This window comes from Meleagris gallopavo, chromosome 8 (genome assembly GCF_905368555.1).
Source record: "Meleagris gallopavo chromosome 8, MGAL_WU_HG_1.1, whole genome shotgun sequence".
Classification (NCBI taxonomy): Eukaryota; Metazoa; Chordata; class Aves; order Galliformes; family Phasianidae; genus Meleagris; species Meleagris gallopavo.
In genome coordinates, this window is record NC_139411.1 from 11,621,141 (window position 1) to 11,641,884 (window position 20,744).

At 45.4% G+C, this 20,744-nt stretch overlaps 1 protein-coding gene across 1 annotated transcript; it reads right to left on the reverse strand.

Annotated features, from left to right (window-relative positions):
• Positions 1–12,660: 12,660 nt before the first annotated feature.
• Positions 12,661–20,523, reverse strand: PPIF (peptidylprolyl isomerase F). Its single transcript, XM_085229433.1, has 6 exons — positions 20,289–20,523; positions 19,041–19,071; positions 18,020–18,108; positions 15,559–15,655; positions 14,719–14,794; positions 12,661–14,290 (listed from the first exon to the last, which is right to left on the reverse strand). Exons 1-6 carry the CDS (start codon positions 20,472–20,474, stop codon positions 14,155–14,157), a joined length of 615 nt encoding a protein of 204 aa, XP_085085559.1. The 5' UTR covers positions 20,475–20,523; the 3' UTR covers positions 12,661–14,154.
• Positions 20,524–20,744: the final 221 nt, after the last annotated feature.

Here is a 20,744-nt window from a genome sequence, read left to right on the forward strand (position 1 = left end):
ACATAAACTTCATTTTTGCTCCTGGCAAATATTATTGTTTTCTTAAGAGTTAAAAACTACTTTTTTTTTTTTTTTTTTTTTTAAACTGATGTACTGCTTGGTCTCTAGCATGCTGCCAATCCCTTTCAGGGATACACAAAGAAAAACAAAAACAAACAAACAAAAATCTGCTACTAATTCACTCCAAAGCTGTTTCCTGTTCTCCAGGTCAAGAATAAAATAAAATAAATCCCTATAACTAAACTGATCTTCTGAAAAACCCAGCTGTTTAAAATCTTCTTGGTCACTAAATTAAGACACATATGTTTAGATTATAAAATTGACCAGCCTCAGCAAAGTCCTTTACCTTAGTTTGCAAATGACTGCACATGAAATAATTGGAACTGCAATCTTCAAGTATCTACTTGCCTTCTACCTCCCCTTTTTCTCCTACCACTCTCAGCTCCGCCTCTTGTTAGTACTTCACAGTCACTGCTCTTCTGAGCTTTTTACTTCAAGCCTGAAGTCCTCTGACTTGTTATGTGCCACTCCTGGTTTTTCAAAAGCATCAGTTTGTACTGCAACAAAGTGCTGTCCCCTCTCAATGTCCTCAGCAGAGTTCTTAAGTAACTCCACTGCAGCCCTGGCCCCACACCATCAGCAGCATAACAAGTTCCCTGGTGCTACCCAGCCTAAATAAAATGATTTGGTCTATTGTTGAGTAATTTACTGGGGTTTTGTTTGTTTGTTTTTAAAGCATTAGGAAGGGCCTGAAATTTGTTGGAAGAGTACAAAGAAACAGGTTGTCCAGCTAGGCAGGGTTTAACCAGTGCTTAAATGCAGTCGTTTCCAGATGGAAAGGAAGCAGGTGTCTGACCACAGCCATTTCACTGCACTTACAGGAAGCAACACAGGACCTCTGCAGTCAAGTCACGCTTACAACTGCTCATCTGTTCCTCACACAGCCCCTATCTTTAGTTCAGCAGAGAACCAAAAGGGAAGCTTTTCAGAACATGGGGCCTGAGGGCCTGATTGCCCTGTTAGTCTCTAAGCACCACCACCTGCATCTGGGTTACAGCCTAGGGCCCTGGCTTTGATATCTTCCGTGAGTTCTATGGATATCTCCATGTTGATCTGAGGTACACATCAGGGCACTCTCCTGCTCCAGGAGACCTTTCTATCAGAGATGAACTTAGTTTTTCCAACCCTATTTGAAGCACTCCATTTCTCTGGCCAGCTAGAGGCACTGAAAACATTCAGGACAGAAAGCACTTTGCCACATTAATATTGAAAGGTTAGGGAAGACAAGTGACATGGTTTTGCAGCGAAGGGAGAAAAATGTACTGCAGTCAGTAAGCCAGCTGTGAAAATGATCTTTTCAATTTCTTTTCTTAGCACATTTGGTTGCCTTGTGAGAGAAAGCCCTGGATGGAGTTAGCAGATGGGTCTGCAAGACTGGAGCTGGTAAACGTGGAAACTTTTGCAGCCCCCAGCTGCAACCCCAGCTGGTCCACCATGAATACCCAACTGAGGGGGCCTCTCTCCACAGGGTGGGAGCCAGTTTCCAGGCTGGGTACATGGGTGTATTCTGCAACTCTAAGCTTTGTAAGATTTCAGCACCCAACACTGCTTCATGTCTCCAGTGTGATTCAGCTGGACGGAAGGAATGACTGACAGGCAGGGTGATGGCTGTTGTTGTTGGCAGGAGATGAGGCAGGAGCAGAGCTGAGCTGCTTTCCCTCGGAGAAGCAATGGTGACAGCAAATACCTCCTTCTCCCTCCAGTGATGGAGTCTGTACTCCCCACACACTTGTGGCTGAACGGCATGCTGAAGCCTGGTGGGAGCTGAGCTGGGTCAAGCTGCCACGTGTGGCTGCCTGCTCTGGAGCTTGGCTCCTCCATAAACTTCCCCAGTGATCAGGCAGGGAGCAATCGGATAGTGTCCCTGAGGAAGTTCTCCAGCTCACCAACTGAGCACAATTCCTTCCTCGTAGCCTCCCTCTGCATTTGACAACTGAAGGGAGGACAGCACAATCTGGCCTACCCATGGCCTACCACCAGTGTGTAGGTGTGGGGGTGTTAATCACATGGAAACCATTTTGGACAATTGGCTGCACATGTTGCATGGGGCATGACCTAAAAGCAATCCCAGCGACTGAGATGATGTAGTGTGAAAGTCAGATTAAACAGGTCAAGTAAATTTGGAGCAGCTAAGATAAACTGAACTCCCTTCCAAAACATATGTTGTTCTTGCCCCATAATATTGCTGTACTATGGTAGCATGTCCTAAACATGCCAAAACTGTGATACACTTGTTCCAGGGTCACGCTGCCACTGGGAGAGAGCGAGGATGGTTATTTTGGAGAAAAGCCGCTCAAGAGGAGCTGTCAGAAAGTTGCACACACTCGTGGCTGAACAGCATGCTGAAGCCTGGTGGGAGCTGAGCTGGGTCAAGCTGCCATGTGTGGCTGCCTGCTCTGGAGTTTGGCTCCCCCATAAACTTCCCCAGTGATCAGCAAGCTGTGCTGACAGCCCCCAGCAGCTTGGCTGGGAGCTGGAGATGTCTTGCAACATCTGGGCCCAATTCCCACTCACTTCCCACATACACCTGCACTGAGCTCCCCTTGCAGGCAGTTTGGTATAGAAAGGCAGTCTGCACTTCCCATCATGGGCTGAGCAGGGTGGGAAACATCACAAACTGAGCAAATTCAAGCCCGTGTCTGCAGTGTGAAAAGAAGAGGTAGTCAGCAGTGCAAAATACTCCCCATCCTCCTGTTCTGCTCTGACATAGAAGCACCACTGGTAACACATATGGTGCACAATGTTTTATTAAAGCTAAAGCAATGCAGCTTTGTTAGAAAAACCAAGCAGCCATCACCAGTTCTTGTGCAGATTACCCAGGCTGTGGATTAATCATACTGGGTGCAAAATGAGTTGCAAAAGGCCTTGGATGAACTCCTGCTCATTTTTCTTTTCTACCACGTGGTCCTCAGTGACCACCCCTGCCCAGGTCAGTGCCGCTCAGGGACTGTGGTCTCTCACAGTGCTCTATTTTCTTAACATTTAATTGCCATATGCTTCATATTATCTTTGTTTTTTACTTTGCCTTGGCCATCCCAATCCTTTAGCTACACCAGATAATCAAGAGTTGTCAGCAGTAAGCCATTAGATAGTAAAACACAGCACTTGAAAAATAGGAAATATTAAGGGTCAGCTCTTCAAATTCTTTCTGTATGGCACTCTGCAACGTGTAAGGAACTTTCTCCATCTTGAACTCATCACTGGAAGAGTTTTTAGCTTGTATGAGATGTCAGTGCTGCTCTTTTTGAACAGCAGTGTGACAGTATCATTACTAATTGCCAAAGCCCTGCTCCACTAGAAAGGGCTGAAATGGGACGAGCACATAGCATAAGTGAGAGGAAGCAGTAAGGGCACTATGCCCCAGAAAAAGCTAGACAACACACTCCTGTTTTTGATTTTCCTCCATAAGAAGTTCTAAATGTACTAAAGCTAATGGAAAAGCTTTGTTCTGTACACACAAAGCCTCAGAAAACATCCTGAATTAAGGTTATGCTAACTGTGGAAGGTAGAAAAAGTGACTTAAGAGCTTGGTGACTGTAACAGTCAGAAAGATCAACACAGTGGAATGGGATACAGGTGATGCAATGACAAAGGGACCAGCACAATGAAAAGGTGTTACAAAGGAAAAGTACTCACCCTTCTTCTCTGAAGATCTAGGCTCACAGGGAAAACTCTTTAAGGAAAGGGCCTCCCACCAGAGATCCTTCCCTAGTGGCAGTCAGCCCTTAAATGAGGGCTAAGAGAGGTACAGCCAGGCTCCATCCCTTACAGTCACACAGCTGAATTGCCTTCACCTGTGCTCCCAGGCTGACCGGGTCCATTCTTCAGGTGCTCAATCAGTGGTTCAGGCTGTGACTCCTCAGTTACCATACAGTGACTCCTAACTATACACACTTGACATGAGGGGAAGAAAGCACTGTGCAAGGCATTGCCACAACAGTGGTTGCCAGTTGCTGTTGCTGGCATAGGTGCATGACAGCCTGATAGGCTGGCTGCATTCTGAGCTCCCGCAGTGGAACTGGAGAAATGCCACCTGCCACTCTGAAGGCTGCCTTCTGGCTGAGGTGGAACAGGCTGCTGTGGATCCAGAGTGGCCCTCAGAAGTTCCAAAGCCCCAGTTGCATTGGTACACTCCATACTTCCGACAACAGCATTTATTCACTGTAGTATATGGCATATCGCGTTGCTGGCAATGCACCCTGTTATGTGTATACATGCCCACCAAGACTGATTTTATTCATGTCGAGAGGTATCTTCTATAAAATCAGTGTCAGTGCCCTGTTGCTGTTGTTTCAAGGCTACAGCATCATGTTTCTGTGCTGCCGTGTTTCTCTAGGAGACTTTTGCCAGGTGGCTATACGTGGCTGTGGTATTACAGTGAGTTAAATGTAGGACTGGTGCAGATATTCTAAAGATACTCACTTATGTATTTTGCCAAAAACACAATGATTTTTGAGATGAATCAAAGTTTTAAAGACAGATCTGGGCTTTTCTAATCATATTAGATCTAGTCTCAGTCTGTGAAACAAACAGAGGCTGATGGTTGAGCAGTGTGGCTTCCTAGTTTATCTAGGACAACAGCTGCCATTTTGTGCAATCAAAACGACCTGAAAAATAAAGCTATGCTGTGAGGTTGTTCTAGGGCTGAGCATGTTGCTTCCACCATCCTGTCCTCTGTCAACTGGGCAAGGTACAATGTGTGAGGGGACAGCCACAGATATCTTCAGACTGTCTTGTGCAACAGAGAGCAGGGGGGATTTAGGAGCTGTGTCAACTGGGGGCTGCCACTGCAGCAGCAGCAGCAGCACCTCCCCAGCCATCCAGACGGCCGCTTATGAGAGGACCTACTCCAGGCCCCTGGCCAGGGCAAATCCCCCAGTCAGGGTTCTGCTTCCTGACCCATTGGTAGATGAGTCCCACCCCCAATGGGCCTTATGGGATACATAAGGGATCGAGACTCTGTGGTTTAGCATCTACAGCAGTGACAAAGACCAGATTACCACCACAGTTATTTCCTCTTTTAAGTAAAAGGGGAAACTGTGGTATCTCACACACCTCTGAGCAGAAATAGCTGACAAACACCAAGTCCTTAATGGCAAAGGCTGCCACTGAGGCATCCGGGCCCCGCTATGGGATGCTGAACCACTAATTTCCAATGCTGCCCTGTGATGTGAAACATATTTATAGCTGGAGTGATGAGGGTGTTTTGGAAGTCTTGCTTTCTTGAATAAACCCCCAGGCTAGACACTGACATCAGTTTTACAGCTCCAACCCAGCTCCCCCAGCTCAGGATGAGATCAAAACCCAGCCCCACACACTGCTGGCTGCTTGTGCAACACGAGCATATGCACACTAACATCTCCGGACATCTCCAGGAGCAATGGAAACTCATAATTCTTCTGGACAGGATGGATTTCCTGCTGAATTTAATAACAACAGTTGGAGACAACCGTCTGGATACTTGCTGCTTTGAGATAACCAGCCAGTAAAATAACTTTGGTGATTTTCACTGCAGAAAATTCATACACAACAGCCAGACATTTACTCTATTTTGCATCATCACTGTGCATATTTATAGAGCCCCCTCATCAGAAAAATGCATAAGAGTAAGGAATAAAATTTGAGACAGCCCACTATCAGCAAGCTTGCTTTTTACAAGGTTTTCAAAAGCTACTCTGAATTTCAGGGCTCTGGGTTGAAACTTTCACAAGAACTCTGAATTTGGAGTCTGACTTCCTTCAGGACCTTCAAAATCCCCATTTTTTATCTACTAAAAGCAGAGTGAGAGAGAGAGACTTCTAATAGAACAGAGAAAGTAACTCCTCCAAGATCAGATTGAGAACAAGAGTAGAAAGAAATGATAAGGAGTGCTGGCAAGGCAAGATTCAGATCAGGAAAGAGGCTTTTGGTTTCTTCATTTTTAATACAGTCTGAGGCCAAAAAGGAACATTAAAGCATCCAGCCTGACAGCCTGCATGCTACAAGGCACTGAGTTTCAGCCAGTTGCTTTTAGACTTGTAACTCTTCTGGCATGCTTTCATCTGGACTGGAAGACTCACATAAATTGGTAGCTTGGTCCAATACTCATCATCCTCACTGCTCAGGCGTTGGTTCTCATTTCCTAAGTGAATTTGCATGCCTCAATTTCCAGGTGTTGTTTCTTTTAGTGCTTTCATACGGTAAGTTACGTACCTGGCATTTTCTCCCACATTCCACTCACACAGCGTAATTCAGTCACTCAGTCCCTTCACTTCCAGCCCTTCTTTAGTGCCAGTGTGACACACCACTGACCTCCCACCCCTCACTGCCCATGTGATGACTACTTCAGGAGGGCTGCTTTCCCCCAGTGGCTGAGCTGGAGCTAAACTACAGGATTTGGAGTCACAAGTTTGGATGCTGTGCTGCTGCTGCTGCTGCTGTGCTCTGTACACTTTCTGGGAGCACTGAACGAGCCACACGTGCAGGGACCATGTCAGCCTGCACACACCTCAGTACCTCCGGGTCCTTGCAGACTTGGGCTGGGAGCCTCCCTGGACCCTCCCTGCTGTGATGGTGTGAGAGAAGCCAGCCCCAGCGCTGCTGGCAGCCCGACAGTGTGAGCTCACAGGGAGCGACCACGCACAGCTGAGTTCCTCGAGGTCTTGCTGCCTCAGCCAGGCCATTCCAAGGATCCCTCCAACATGGCCCAGCCCCACAGCTCAGGATGCAGGACAGGCGGCCCAGGGGAGGGCCTCACTAGGGTGTGAGGAGTGCGTGGCCTCAGGGACTTAGACTTGCTTCCAACTTGACAGTCAATCAGGGAGGAAAATAATTTGATTTTAAATATTAGACTTCTTTTTCCGTTACCAAAATTGTCTCCAAACTCACTCCTTCTGTTGGGCACTCACCGACTGTCATCAGGAAGATGGCTCTTACAGCTTTTTGTTGTCCAATAGGAGTTAATGCCCCCGTGAATTTCCCTGTGCTGAACTGCCAGAGCAGATTATGGGGATGAAAAAACTCTCTGGCAGAAGCCATCGGGGAAGCAGCCTGGATGGACCCAGAAGTGAAAAGAGTGAAAAGAGCAGCACGAAGTGGCCCGATGCACAACTCAGCAGTTTTCCTATCAGTGGATGCTGAAAACATGCTGGGAGCGCATCCCATTAAGCGTCAGTTACCAGCTCTTTATTTACAACTTACAAAAGTAATCGCATTTCAGATCTGTCTGAGGAAATGAAAGGTTGCTTTGATTTCTTTCTAAGCCATGAATTTTGTTACCAAAAAAAAAAACAAAAAACCCCCAACAAAAAAAACCCCACTGCATTAAAATACAAATGCTGATTATTAAAAAGCAAAGCCAATAAAAACGATCCAGAGGACAACATTCCTTAGTGAAGACCATAAAACAAAAGGACATGGGAAGGACGTTTTGGAAAAAAGCGAGAGGAAATTAACTGCCAGCTAGTCCTGGAAGCAGAACAGGTCACATGAACAGACTTCAAAACAAGTCAGATGCAGTACCCTTTCAGACTCATCATTGATCATGCTTCATAGGATGGAATGTGGCTCCTCAGACACTGCCCACCACACCAGGAGCATTAGTGGGCAGGGAGTTTTGCATGCTGTCAGCTCCTGCACATCCAGGCACATGGAGCATTGTTCAGGGAGAGCAAAGAGAGAAGGGATGAGAAGCTCTTGGGTCTTTCATTGGATTAGGTGTTATTTTAAGCATTAGAGAGCAATTGTAGCTAGCTGCAGGCTTCGTAGGCAGGCATTCAGTCAGTTTCATGCCGAGGTTTGATCTAGGTTCATGTCTACTTTTAATAAACCAGTGGCTGTAATAAAAGGCAAGGAACTTGAAAATGTGCAGGGCTAAGATGTAATATCATATAGTTCATCCTGCAAGGCAGAATGCTGATATCTCACTAATGCATATTAGAGGTTGTTGGAAAGTTTCCAAAAGTAAAGGACTTAGCTTATATTCTTGTTTTTATTCTCTCTGCTCTATAGCCTTTTTCCCTCCATTTTCCATCTTTCCATGTCAGCTGTGCTCACTTTTGCCAATGGTTTTCTGGAGGCAATGAAGCCACCTCGGTGTTGGTCCTCCAGCTCTGAGAAACCTGGCTACAAGACCACAAAAAAAACCCAAAATAAAACAAGAAAAGAAATAACTGGTTGTAAAGTAAGCGTATCCCCAGCAGGAAATACTCTTGTCCCAGTAAATCACACTGGATTGGAATGTAAGAAAAATGTCACTCATTAGATAAGATCTGTATCAACCTGAAGATCACAGAAGTGATTTTCCTGCTCTTTTTCCCTTGGGGACCACTCCCCTCTTCCAGCATATCCCACCTACCCGGCTGAATTTGGTGGCCAGCCAGTGACCCCAGCGCAGAGCAGGGCAGGCCTCGGCATCCAGCTCAGTGGAAAGGCAGTGACCACAGGACTGCATCAAGCAGGTGAGACCAGAGCTGCTACCAGTTTTTCACCCAGACACACAATTGTGGCTGATTGTGAGTGAAGATTTTGTGTTGAAGTTACAACCTTAGAGACAGGCACTCTAATGACAAAATAGGGGGAAATTCGGGATAACAAATTACATCATTAGAACATGAACAATTTAGGGTCTTGTTAAACCCAGGACCTTAGTCAGCAATGACACACTGGGGCAATATTATTTTAACTCTTTGACTCCTTGATAGAGATTTAAGGCTACTCTGTCAGGGGCTCTGCTCGCAAAGAACAACATGGAACAAATTTCTGTTATCTGCAAGCTGCTACTGAAGCCATTGAAAAACTCCATTCAGCTTAATTCCTGAGAAACAGCTTCTGGGCAGAGGAAGCTGGCACAGGCTGGTGCTCCAAATGCCTGAAAAGAGGAAGAAAGGAACTGAGTTCTCCTGGCTGGGATAATAATGTCTGCAGCTGCAAAGTCCCACTGGGAGCTTTTTCAGTTTAGAAAGCAAAGAAAACAGAAAGTGCAAAGAATAGGTAAACCTGCTGCCAGCTGCAGGATGCTGCTGCGAAGCTGGGACGGGACATTGGGAGCAGGCGACATCCCTCCTTTACTCTGCTGCTCCTCAGCACCTTCAGGATCAACTGTGGGAGGTGGCAGCCAGCTCATTAGCTGGGGCAGCAATTAAAAGGGGAGTGAATCCACTACCTGCTGCTGGACAGTGCTGTGGGACTGCTGGAAGTGCTCCAGGAATGGGACTGCAACTGATGGAGAAGAGCTGGCTGCACACATTGAACATCACGCTTCTGACATTGTGTCTGTAAAGTGTGGGGCAGTACGGGGTTTGCAAGCAGCAGGACCCCAAGCAGGGCCATAGTCTGCTGGAAGACATTGGGTCAGGATGGGCTCTGGAAAATTCTTTCACAGTATTGTGAAGAGGAAAAAAAACATTTTCTTTCATTTCATCATGAAAGGAGCAGTGCTGGAAAGGTGAAGAGGAAGACGTAATTATCTCCACTATTGTTCCAAAACAATTTCTGTGCTTTCTGTTTCTAACTACAAGTAATCCTCCAGCTCACCCTGGAAAGGAAGTCATCTTTGCAACTAAAAGGAGCATCTTATTTACCTTCATTGTGTGTTCCTGTGTCTGTGTGCACGAGCACTGTTTTGCAAATCCAGAGCAGCACAGCTCATAGCAGCTGTGAGGGAAACCAGATGACAGTGCTGGAAAAGTGAGCAGTTTTGCCCTGACCCCGTGGGCACTGTGTTAGAGCAGCAGCCACCACTGAGCGGCTGGTCCTGCAGCCATCTCCCCTTCTCCCCCTGCCGTGTTAAGCTCTCCAGCTCTGTGCAATCCTGATCACTCTGCAAGCAGATGGAAGCATTCAGCAGAGAGCTGCTCAGGCTTTTTTCCTGCTTGGAGTCAGGAGACGCTGCCCCCCCATGCCTGCTGGTGTTTGCATGCAGCAGCTCAATGCACCAGGGGTGGTTAAGGTCAGCATGGAGCAATAGCAAGAGTGTGCAGTATGGGCTGCGGCTCCAAACTGGGTGCTGCCCCTTGGCCCTGCTGGGCCAGCCATGGGCTGGGCAGTCCCATGGACATGCAGCAAGCGGGGACAAAGAAGGCAGAGCTTCAACATCTACAGTTTAAGCATGGGAATATTCTTTAAAAATTCAGCAAAGCTTTTATAGGGTGCTGGCAGCACAAGCAAGCCACGTGACATTGCAAGGCTGAGCTCGTGTGTTGGCATCCCCCGGATTTTAATGCACAGAATCACGTAGCTTTCTCCAAGGACACTTTGCACTTTGTTTGGCCTTGGCAACCATCAAGTTAATAGCAAAGCCTCTTCCAAAAAAATAAAATCCCAACCAAACACTGACTTTTGGCAGGCAGAAAAAGAATCCAAGGCACTGCATCACTTGGAGCGAGCACTGTTTAGTGCTAACGCAAAATTTATGGCTGCAGCAGAGCTGAAGCGCGCAGCTGCTGCCTCCTCATGCCTCAGATCCCAGGGGAGCAGCTTCTGGTTGCTGGGCATGGCTCAGATGGATGGAACAGAAGAAAGGATGGACAGACAGATAGATGGATGGGCGGACAGACAGACAGATGGGTGGCATTTGGCCCCACACCATAAGAGTGTGCTGGGGGTGAGGCCAGAGTGAGCAGGAAAAGCACCCGGTACTTGCGACTGCTAAAAGCGATTTCCACCTGGTAATTTCAGCAGCTGCTCTGCCCACCTTCTCAGATGTAAGTAGGAGGTGAGTGAAAATGAGAATGGTGACAGTTTTCCCCCCACAAAGCTCTCTATCTGCACATTTTTAACTTCTCCCTGACCCTGTTTTAAAGACACGGTCATTTTTTTTCCTTCTGATGCATGCTCTTTTTCCTTTGCTGTTCTGGCTAGTAAAAAAAAGTGATAGTTCATCCAAGCTGTCTTTTGGGTGGTTACAGTCAATGATCATCAGAGCCACACTGCAGCCTCTGGATCCACCCACCACTGCCCTCCCTCAGCTGGAGCCAAGGAATGCCAGAAGAAACACAGTGCCCAGTGCCAGGCAGCACAGCAGGAGCCCAATGCATGGTCCCACTGCCCCGAAGCAGAGCTGGGCTTCAAAGTGCCACTCAGCAGCAGTGGGCTCATACCCAGTAAAGCACAGGGCATGTTACCAAACCAGAGCTGGCTGTGGGGCTGTGGATGCGGGCTTGAAGCCCAGTTCCCTACCCATTTACACCGCTCTCCTACAGAGCACTGCTGCCTTCTTGAGGGAGGGGTCACTGTGCTGCTGGGCTTTTCTCCGTTCTGCTCTAACTTCATCAGTCCCAATGATGACCTAATTCTAAATTTTCGTTCACTGAACCTCTTAGCAAATAACAAGCAACTCAGTCAGCACTGACCTCTGATACACTGAACTCAGGTCAAAACCATCAGCAGTATTTCGCTTCCAGCAGTGTCCCAGGACATCTTCACTGCCGACACTGCAGAGAGAAGCTGTCAGTGGACAACACCACACTCTCCCAGACCTGGCTGCTTTGGAGCCAGGAGGGAAGATCTCTGCAGCCACAAGCCTTCAGCCTGCAGCACAGCATCCGTTGTCCCTGAAAAGGCCACATCAAGTGGCCTAATTCACATCCTCCATGCTCTGACTGTGGATACATTGTCACAGGCGATGCATGCACTGCAGCAGGGAACAGTATTTGATACCTCCGATGCCACTTCTTCCAAGTATTTGAACATTACAAACGCAAACACAGCCCCAGCACCAATGAAAGCAACCTATGTAAGCAGAGTCTGGGACGTAATTAAAACACGAGACTAAATAAAAACATTTGTGAGTTTGTTGAAAAAACTCCGCAATACAAACCCGGTTTTTTGGCGCACATCTGCTGGCACTCCCTGGCTCCGGGCACTGCTTCCCGCACCCCCTCCACCTCGCGCCCGCCTCCGGACCGCCCGACCCCGCCGGCGGACAGCAGCGCCACCCCGCGGTCACATCGCGCTTCGCCTCCCGCCTTCTGGCTCGTTAGAACACGAGGGAAACACGCAGTCGGTGGGGATTTAACATCTCAGTCGATTTCGAAAGTCACTTCGGGCCTTGTATCCTCCCACAGCTGAAACACGTCTTTAAAGCCTTTCTCTGCCCCTAGCAACGCTGCGAGGCAGAGGTCTTTGCTGTAAAAAAAGCAGCCTCCAGCATCTACTCCAGCCACCTGCACACCAATCCAGAGATGGGGCAGCACCGCAAAGGGAGAAACCACTGCTTCCCAGGCTGCTGGCAACATCTGAGGGCTCCCGGGAAATAAGAAAGCAGCCTGGGAAGCTCTAACATCTGCAAAAGATTCAAGGCAAAACGGTTTCAAACTAAAAGAGGGGAGATTTAGACTGGATAGTTCTTTATAGGAGTGGTGAGGCACCGGCACAAATTGCCCAGAGGGGTGGTAGGAGGCCATGGGCTTAGAAATATCCAAGGTCAGGCTGGATGGAGTTCTGAGCACCTGATTCCAGCTGTAGGTGTTCCTGTTCATTGCAGAGGAGTTGAACTAGGAGGCAGTTCTAAAGGTTCCTTCCAAACGGAAAGATTCTATGATTCTTTTCTAAACGAAGCCCATGTATACACACCAAAATTCAGCATCACATTTTTCTACTTTCAAATAAGAGCACACAGTCTTATTTAAGAAAGGAACAACTTACCCTTTTTCCTTTTATAGCAGAACTATATTTAAATTATTTTTTATATATAAAATGAGAAAACAATTGTTATAAGAAACCAAAACAGCACAAATAAATCAAAAATGGTACAAAGGTGAAACAGCTCTAGTGAAAGGAAGCTCATAAATCACACTTTTCTGTAAGATTACACTCCTTCCATGTATACATAAGAATGCAGTTCCAAGTAGGAAAAAACTGCAGTGCAAATTACTTTAAAACCCGTGTGGGTAGCAGAATGCAGAGGAAGTAAATTCATAGTTGAACAGAGCTATCACATTTTATTTTTCTCTTCAGCAGAAGATGATCACATAAAACCAGCCAACTGCTTTTCCCCCCAAGCATGGAAAGCTTACAACTTTAGCAATTCTAGGAGCAGTACTGCAAGGTTCCAACATTTGTTACTGCTCAAGGATTCCACATAAAAACACATCAGTTTCTACAAATGAAACTGAATCTGATCAGCTAAATTCTTTCCTTCTCATGCATCAACCACAACAATTTTGCTGCACCCACTGGCCATGCAATTCCATGGTGACCAATTCTGACTCCTGCTGATGGATGAGAAGAAACCACAACGGAAAGATATCAAGGGCAGGCTGACCTCGCAGGACCAGAATAACAGAAAACTAGCAAATAGTTTTTTTGCTCATTCAAATAAGCTCACTACACTCTTGTTTATGTTCTCCAAGTGCAAAAATAGTCCATTTCTTGAGAAGTGTGCTGTATTCACTACATGACTGGGCCTCAGAGAAGAACTGTACTTCGAGCCAGTTCACTGGCCCATGCTCTTCTGGCTCATTTGTGGTCTTATTGCACAAGTAAAGCTCTGGAAGCAGGCTGCTACTCAATCCCAAATTCATACTGCTCCACTGAAGCAAGAAATAGTTCATTTTTAAACAGTGATTAGACTACAAAAATAGATCTAACATTAATTAAAAAACCTACAACCATATATTAATAGTTCTACTGGATCAACTTGAGACATAAAGAAAATGCTTGACAATTGCTGCAGTTATCCTTGATAAGACCAGTTAGTACCATTTTTCTGAATGATGGTGAGACAGAATAGAAAGGGGTTACTGGAACTGAAGGAAACATGGTATTACACAATTTAGCTTTTATTTACCCCCAGTTACAGAGTACTGAATTGTCAGCCCCACCACCAACTCTAGTACCTGAAGCACTCACATATTAAGAATTTTATCAGCAGGACAGGCAGACTCTCAGTTACTGTGCTACTTCTTTCAGAACACTGTAGGACTCTGCCAAGTCAGCAGACAATAGCTCAGTTCATACATGTTTTACACTTTTAATCCATATTATTCAATACAAGTATAAAAGTAGGACCAAGTTAAATAAAAAAATATGGCTTCATATTGCTACTCATGGGATCAGAAATGTTTGATTCATTCTTCACAGCATTGAAGTTGTCCTTAACAGCAGAGCAAAAGGCTATGACAGTTGGCCACAGTCAGTAATAACAATCTTTTTGGAGGTCTTTCCATTCTTGGAACCAAAGCTCTCAATTTTTTTCACAACATCCATTCCTTCCTTTACATGCCCAAAAACAACATGTTTCCCATCCAGCCTGGAAGAGAAATAACAAAGGCGTGTTTACTCAGCAACATATAGCTCAATGAAGGGATGTAAGCAGACCTTCATAGCTGTCACCTGCTGATCTACTCCAATTACAGGAAAGAAACAACTGCACTTCTAGTGACAAGAAAACCATTTAGCTATGGGCTTTAGACATGTTACAAGAGACCAAGGCCTTATCTTGCTGAGACTCTTACTTAAAACTCAGTCTACCCCAGAGCACAGAAGTAAGGCTGCTGTATTTTCAACTACAAAATGTCAAGGATAACAGTGAGGTAGGCCAGACTGAGCACCCAAGTTACACAAAGCTGTTTATTTTCTGTAAGTAATGGATAAACTAAAACACAGCCAAAAACAACTACAACACCTATGGATCCAGGCATCAACTCATTAGGTTAATATGCTAGGCTAAAAACATACCAGTCTGTTTTTGCAGTGCAGATGAAGAATTGAGATCCATTTGTGTTGGGTCCTGCATTGGCCATTGAGAGAACACCTGGAACAGAAGCATGTTTTAGATCAGTATAAGAAGTCTTTCATAGAAAAGACCATTCCCCTCTACAAGCTTAGACTAATAATGGACAGAAGACATACATGATGGTCTCCAAATCATTTCTAAATTATTTCTAATGTCAACCTCTTGTCTTTAGCTATTCCCTCCAGCCCAACCTCTCTTCCTTCTAAAGCAAGAACTGTAGTAATATTTGAGCAAGCCTTAAGTGTAATTAATATCAGCTAACTTCTACTGTAGCAGTACTAAGGAGGTAACCATCCAAAGATGATATTCAACGTTTAATCAGATATTTTTATGCACAGGTTTCCCTTTTTTTCTGGATTTTATTTAACCTTAAAAGGATATGCTTGTATTATAGTAGACAGAAGTCCCAGATTGGTTTTACTTTTACAGTAACCACCTGAGTAAAAATGAAATCAAGACTTACAAAAGAGAAAATTTAAAAAGATTAAATTTAAAGTAGTATTTTCATCTTTGTAGAATTTAAGTAAAATACCCAAAACCCATAGATATGTTTTCCACACTTCTATTGTACAAGGAGCAATATCACCTATTATGGGTTAACAGATCTTATACAGTCTAGACAAATACATGTCAAGGACAGTAATGTTAAACATCAGTAATATTTCTGTAACTCTCACATGCACCACATACCTAAAGAAGCTTCCCCTCCCCCCATAAAAGTATATTTCTAAAAACAAAGTATCAAAGGTTACAGTGACCAGAAGAGAAAAATGTTTATTTACCAGGTCCTACGTGCTTAAGTACAAAGTTTTCATCTGGAAATCTACTGCCATAAATTGATTTTCCTCCAGTTCCATTATGGTTTGTAAAGTCACCACCCTGAAAAAGAAATAGGTATTAATATTACTAGCACACAAGTGTTATTTTACACCAGAAGTATTGTTGTCAAAATATACTTTTATATTAGAGCAGATGAGTAATAAAAACATCAAATTTTCCTGAGTCTGTTCATGTGAAGAATTAAAATCATGTAACTAGATGAAAAAGAAATAAACTAAATTTCTGCTCTAGATATCATTAATATTCTCCAGCTGACATTCATAACTCCTAAAATAATCTAACTCCTGCATTACCATTCTTATTCCAAAGCTTACTGAAAGAAATTCGGTAGTACTTTTAAGAATTAAAAGGCACCCAAGCAAATACATTACACCAAGACGCATAGCCACAAGCACAGAAGGAGAATTTTATCCCCATCCTCCTTTAAAAAAAAAAGTTCTTACTCCTAAGATCTGTCATCACTATTCACCATTAACAGCTTTTCTCATGTAATGGCTGAGGGCTGGCAAAGCAGCAGCACACAGCCACCTGGGTTGCCACTCAGCAGGCAGACACATGCACCTGTCAGTGCTGACTTTGCATCACAGAATTGGACAGTCATGTGCAAACCTGTAAGTCAACTGACAGATAACTGAAAAACATTCAGAATCTCTGGAAGTCATAATTCAGAACTTTTGTATTTATTATTTTTTTTAAAGATACAATAGAACAGGCCATTCCTCACAAAAATAAGCTACAAATCAGACCTCTATACCATACTTTTTCTTCAGGAAAGCAGAAACCATCATTGTAGGTTCTCCTCTACATCATTATCCCGTGCTACGTCCGAAGTACTCCACACTTCTTCAGTTGCATGTGCTTGCTGGCATGGATGTGGCCACCTCCCTTATATTACACATGAAAAGCCTAAACCAGAACACTACCACAGCAACTCCCAAAGGCACCTCCTGAGCACTGTGCACAACAACTCACTGGCTCTGCTCCCAGAAACCACTGTGCTGGCGCACAGCAGTCATGCAACTAACACTGCACGTGATACTCATCTTCCTGTTCTCACCTTGAACAATCTCTTCTGACAGTAACCTTGTATGCAATCCCAGAAGTATGCTTTGCATATCATGTGCTGTAAGGAGGCATCTTAATTACAAGTCATAGTCATCACCTGGATATGACTGACTCTAATTAGGCATAGTGACTGCCTGACTCACATCAACACCCCATCTCAGTAAGTGGAAAAGCCTATGGAAAGGCCTATGGATTGGTTCATCTTAAAAAATAATTGTAACCCTTGACAATATTTCACTTCTGTAGTGACTACTAAGTCCTTCCCAGATGTTAAGTCATCATCTCACGGTATCATCAGCCACCTATGTCCCCATTTCAGGTCCATTTGTGCAGACAAAGGAAGTAGACAAGTAAGACCAGATAATACTAACTTCACAAATTAGTGGTACAACTGAGGGTAGGATTTCTATTTTACTTATGACCCCAGCAAGACTGCTAAATTTTATCAGTTTGTCACCACCACAAAACCTGAATTTGCATTTTAAAGACAAGATATTACATTTTTTACAGCACACCTGTCCACCTTCTTAGGTATAAATGGGTCATAAGATGAGGATTTCTTGTTCAAAGAACTGTTTGTTACAAAAAAAAAAAAAAACAAACACTCAAACAAGAATGAGGGACCACCACAGCCATCAATTAGTACAGAAAGCCCATCTGATTTCCAGTTGTTTTCACAGCCTTTCTACAACACAACACTGTTGAAATGGAGCTTCTCCCAAGGAAAGAGAGGATTACCAGGAATTATACAATCCAGTGCACTATAGTAGCAGAATGCAGTAAGAAAAGGGCTTCCAAACTTTTTTTTTTAAAGTTAATATGGGCTTTATTTCAGAGTTTTGAAAGGTATCTTTTAAATCAAAACACAACCTACTTCAGGTGTGCCACTCCAAATTTACCCCAACACTTTCTGCTCCATCCTCCCCTCCCTATTTTTTCCCCTGAAGCACAATGTTTAGTGTGAACAAATTAAGCCGCTAAGATTGGACACACTATCCTCTGAACTGGCTTCAGAGGTAAGACTGCTTGTCATTCTACCCATAAACAGTTCTCCCAAACAAGTGCCAGTCACCAAGTGTGCCCCACCTTAAGTACACTGCTATAAAAGCATGAAGCCTTAAGCTAAGTTGCTTTTTCTCCTTTAAAGTGAATCTATATAGAATTTGCATGTATTTGTACAAAACATATGCCAAGCAGCTGCCACAGCAAGATCAGAAATGAGGTAAGCAGAAGTGAGAGCAGGGACACTTAAAATGTTACCACTGGTATTACTGGTTCTAAAAATACATCAATAGCATACAGATAACATTAGAAGTAAAACCAAATGGTAAACATTACCTGGCACATAAATGAAGGAATAACTCTGTGAAAGGTGGATCCTTTATAACCAAATCCTTTTTCACCAGTACAAAGCGCTCTAAAGTTCTCTAGAAAAAACAAAGCGTAAAACATTATGTTCCCCATACATGATATAACAGAATCAAACACAGTTAACTATTTCCAAAGTTTTCATGAACCCAAAAAATCATTATTGAAATGATCATTTTCATCCTCAAAAATCTTCTGCTGTTTAGTTACAGATACAAAGCCTGAAGTCTGCCTCAGAGCAGGGTACAAACATAGTTCTCCCCCCACACTGCTCTTTTATTTACTGCTGTATCTTAAGTATAGTCCTAAGCCCCATCACTCTGTAATCAAACGTTTCATTTCTTGCATCTTATGCCTTTGCTCTCTACATTAATTGTGCAGATGGCACTTTTTTTTTTTTTAGACGATTAATCCACTGGGGACTGAAAAAAGTTTTCAGAACCATGGAATAAGCAGATGAAGTAGGAAGCACCTGGGAAAATGCATGAACTTTGTAGCCTAGACACACTGATCTAGTGCAGTGGATAAGTGACCTAGCAATTGGCAACCCTGCCTGTGGCAGGGGGCTTGGAATTTGATGATCTTTGAGGTTGCTTTCAACCCAAGACATTCTGTGATTCTACAGTCAATTAGTGGCAAGGAGGACAAACCCCTCTATAATGCCTGAGAACCAAAATACAAGGGACACCATCCCTTACACCTACCCTTTCCTATTTCTTTTGTGGTTTGATTTTAATAGGAAGCAATTTGCCTTGAAACATTTATTCGCCACTGATAGCCTAACATGGAGTGTACTGTTTTATTTTATAACTGTACAATGACTATTTGAAATAGCAGCAGGTTATAACCCCACTCATAGCACTGTCTGATAAAGTTCAGTGCATATTTTCCTATTTAACAAATGAAGGATGATGGAAATGGTTTCCATGAAGCAATAGAACACTCTTCTTCCTACCATTTCAAATATGAAAATCACAAGATGCTGCCTTACCTGCTGTCTTTGGAACAACATCTGCTTTCAGCTGTAAGAAAAATAAAATAGAAGTTAGCTGGCTTGTCTAGATACACACAGAAAAACCTCTGTGTGACAGCCTGGTTCAGCTAAACCCTTTTACCCAAACATGAGGTGTTGGAAAACACAGGCCATCCAAAAATCTAATGCTTACTCAGCGTGGGGAAGTAATGGCCAGTAGTGAATGGCATCCTTTGCTATGCAAATTTGGGCAAGTTAATGATGACTGACTTGAGCAATATCTGACAACAGAAACATCAGGAGTAACCTATGACAGACCCCAGGGACAAAAGCCCCATTGGTATAACCAGAGCAGTAAGCTCTCCCTAGGGCAGTGCCATCTGTGAAACCTTACAGAAACGAAAGAGAAGAACAGAAACTGCTTATCAAATCTGACTCATGACAGTCAGGAACTTCTGTGATTGCTACACCTCTTTTTACTAATCCTAAATACAAGCACCATATGCCAGCTAGAAAAAGCAATATCAGATCAAGATGGCATACAGGGCATGTAATATCATCTAGACATTTACTAAACCTTACTGATGAGAAAGGAAGTACTGCTGGCACAGCAGTATTTTTACCTCTGACCATCTCAAACGTATGCGTGCAATTAACACATACATCGACATTTCCCAGGATGAACAAGGAGCTGGGCTCCGGCCAAACACCAAATCGTTTCGGAGACATCCTTACGAACCACACCATGATATCTGTAAATACGTAGGGACGCAGGGGACAAAGCCACCCCACGCTCACCGCACGGCCGAGCCCAGCTGCGCCCTTGGCACGTCCTCGGGCACGCCGCCCCTTCACTGCCACGCAGCACTACCCGCTGCGGCACGCCGGCCGCCCGCCTGACGTGCGCCGCTGAGCCCCGCGTTCTAACGGCGGTGCAGGCTGGCTGCCGAGCTCGCCCCCAGCCTGGCCCGAGCCGCACAAACCCATCGGTTTGCTTAACAGGGAGAACTAAGACGGGGCGGAAGCACGCGGGGCCGAACGCCGAGAACCCAGCGCAAAAGGCGTACGAGAAGCCACAGCAGGGGCACGGGGCGGGCACCGCGATCCGCGGTGTGAAAGCGGAGCCCGGAGCAGCCGCCCACCCTGACTGCAAACCGTCCCTCGCCCCCTCCCCGCGCTCGGATCCGAGCTCCCGCCGTCTCCCCGCCCTCCCGTGACCTTGCGGCCCGCCGTGCCGGCCGCCACCGCGCTCCCCGCCCTGCCTACCTCCAGCACCACGCGCCCCAGCGGCTGGTTGTCGGCGCCCACGTCCAGGTACACCAGCGGGTTGCGGGGGCCCGCTCCGTCCGAGCTGCAGCCGCGGGCTCCGGCCGCTCGCACGCAGGCGAGCCCCGGCCCCAGCAGCTCCCCGGGCGGGCGCAGCAAGCGGCGGGCGGCGCTCAAAGCCAGCATCGGCACGCGGGCGGCAGCACAGCCGTACGAAGCCGGTGGTCCCGCCCCCGCCTTTTATCGGCTCGGCAGCGCCTCTGGGGCCGCCGCGGCTATTGGCTGTCCGCGCGCAGCCGCCGTGCCGTCATCCGGGAGCGGGCTGTGAGCCGGGTCTCGCGGAGGGCGGTGCGTGTTTGAGCGCGCGTCTGGCTTGATTACGAGAAATGCCAGGTGATGCTTACAGTGAATGCAGCATATAACAAAGGAGCAACCTATTCTTAGCAATAGATAGGG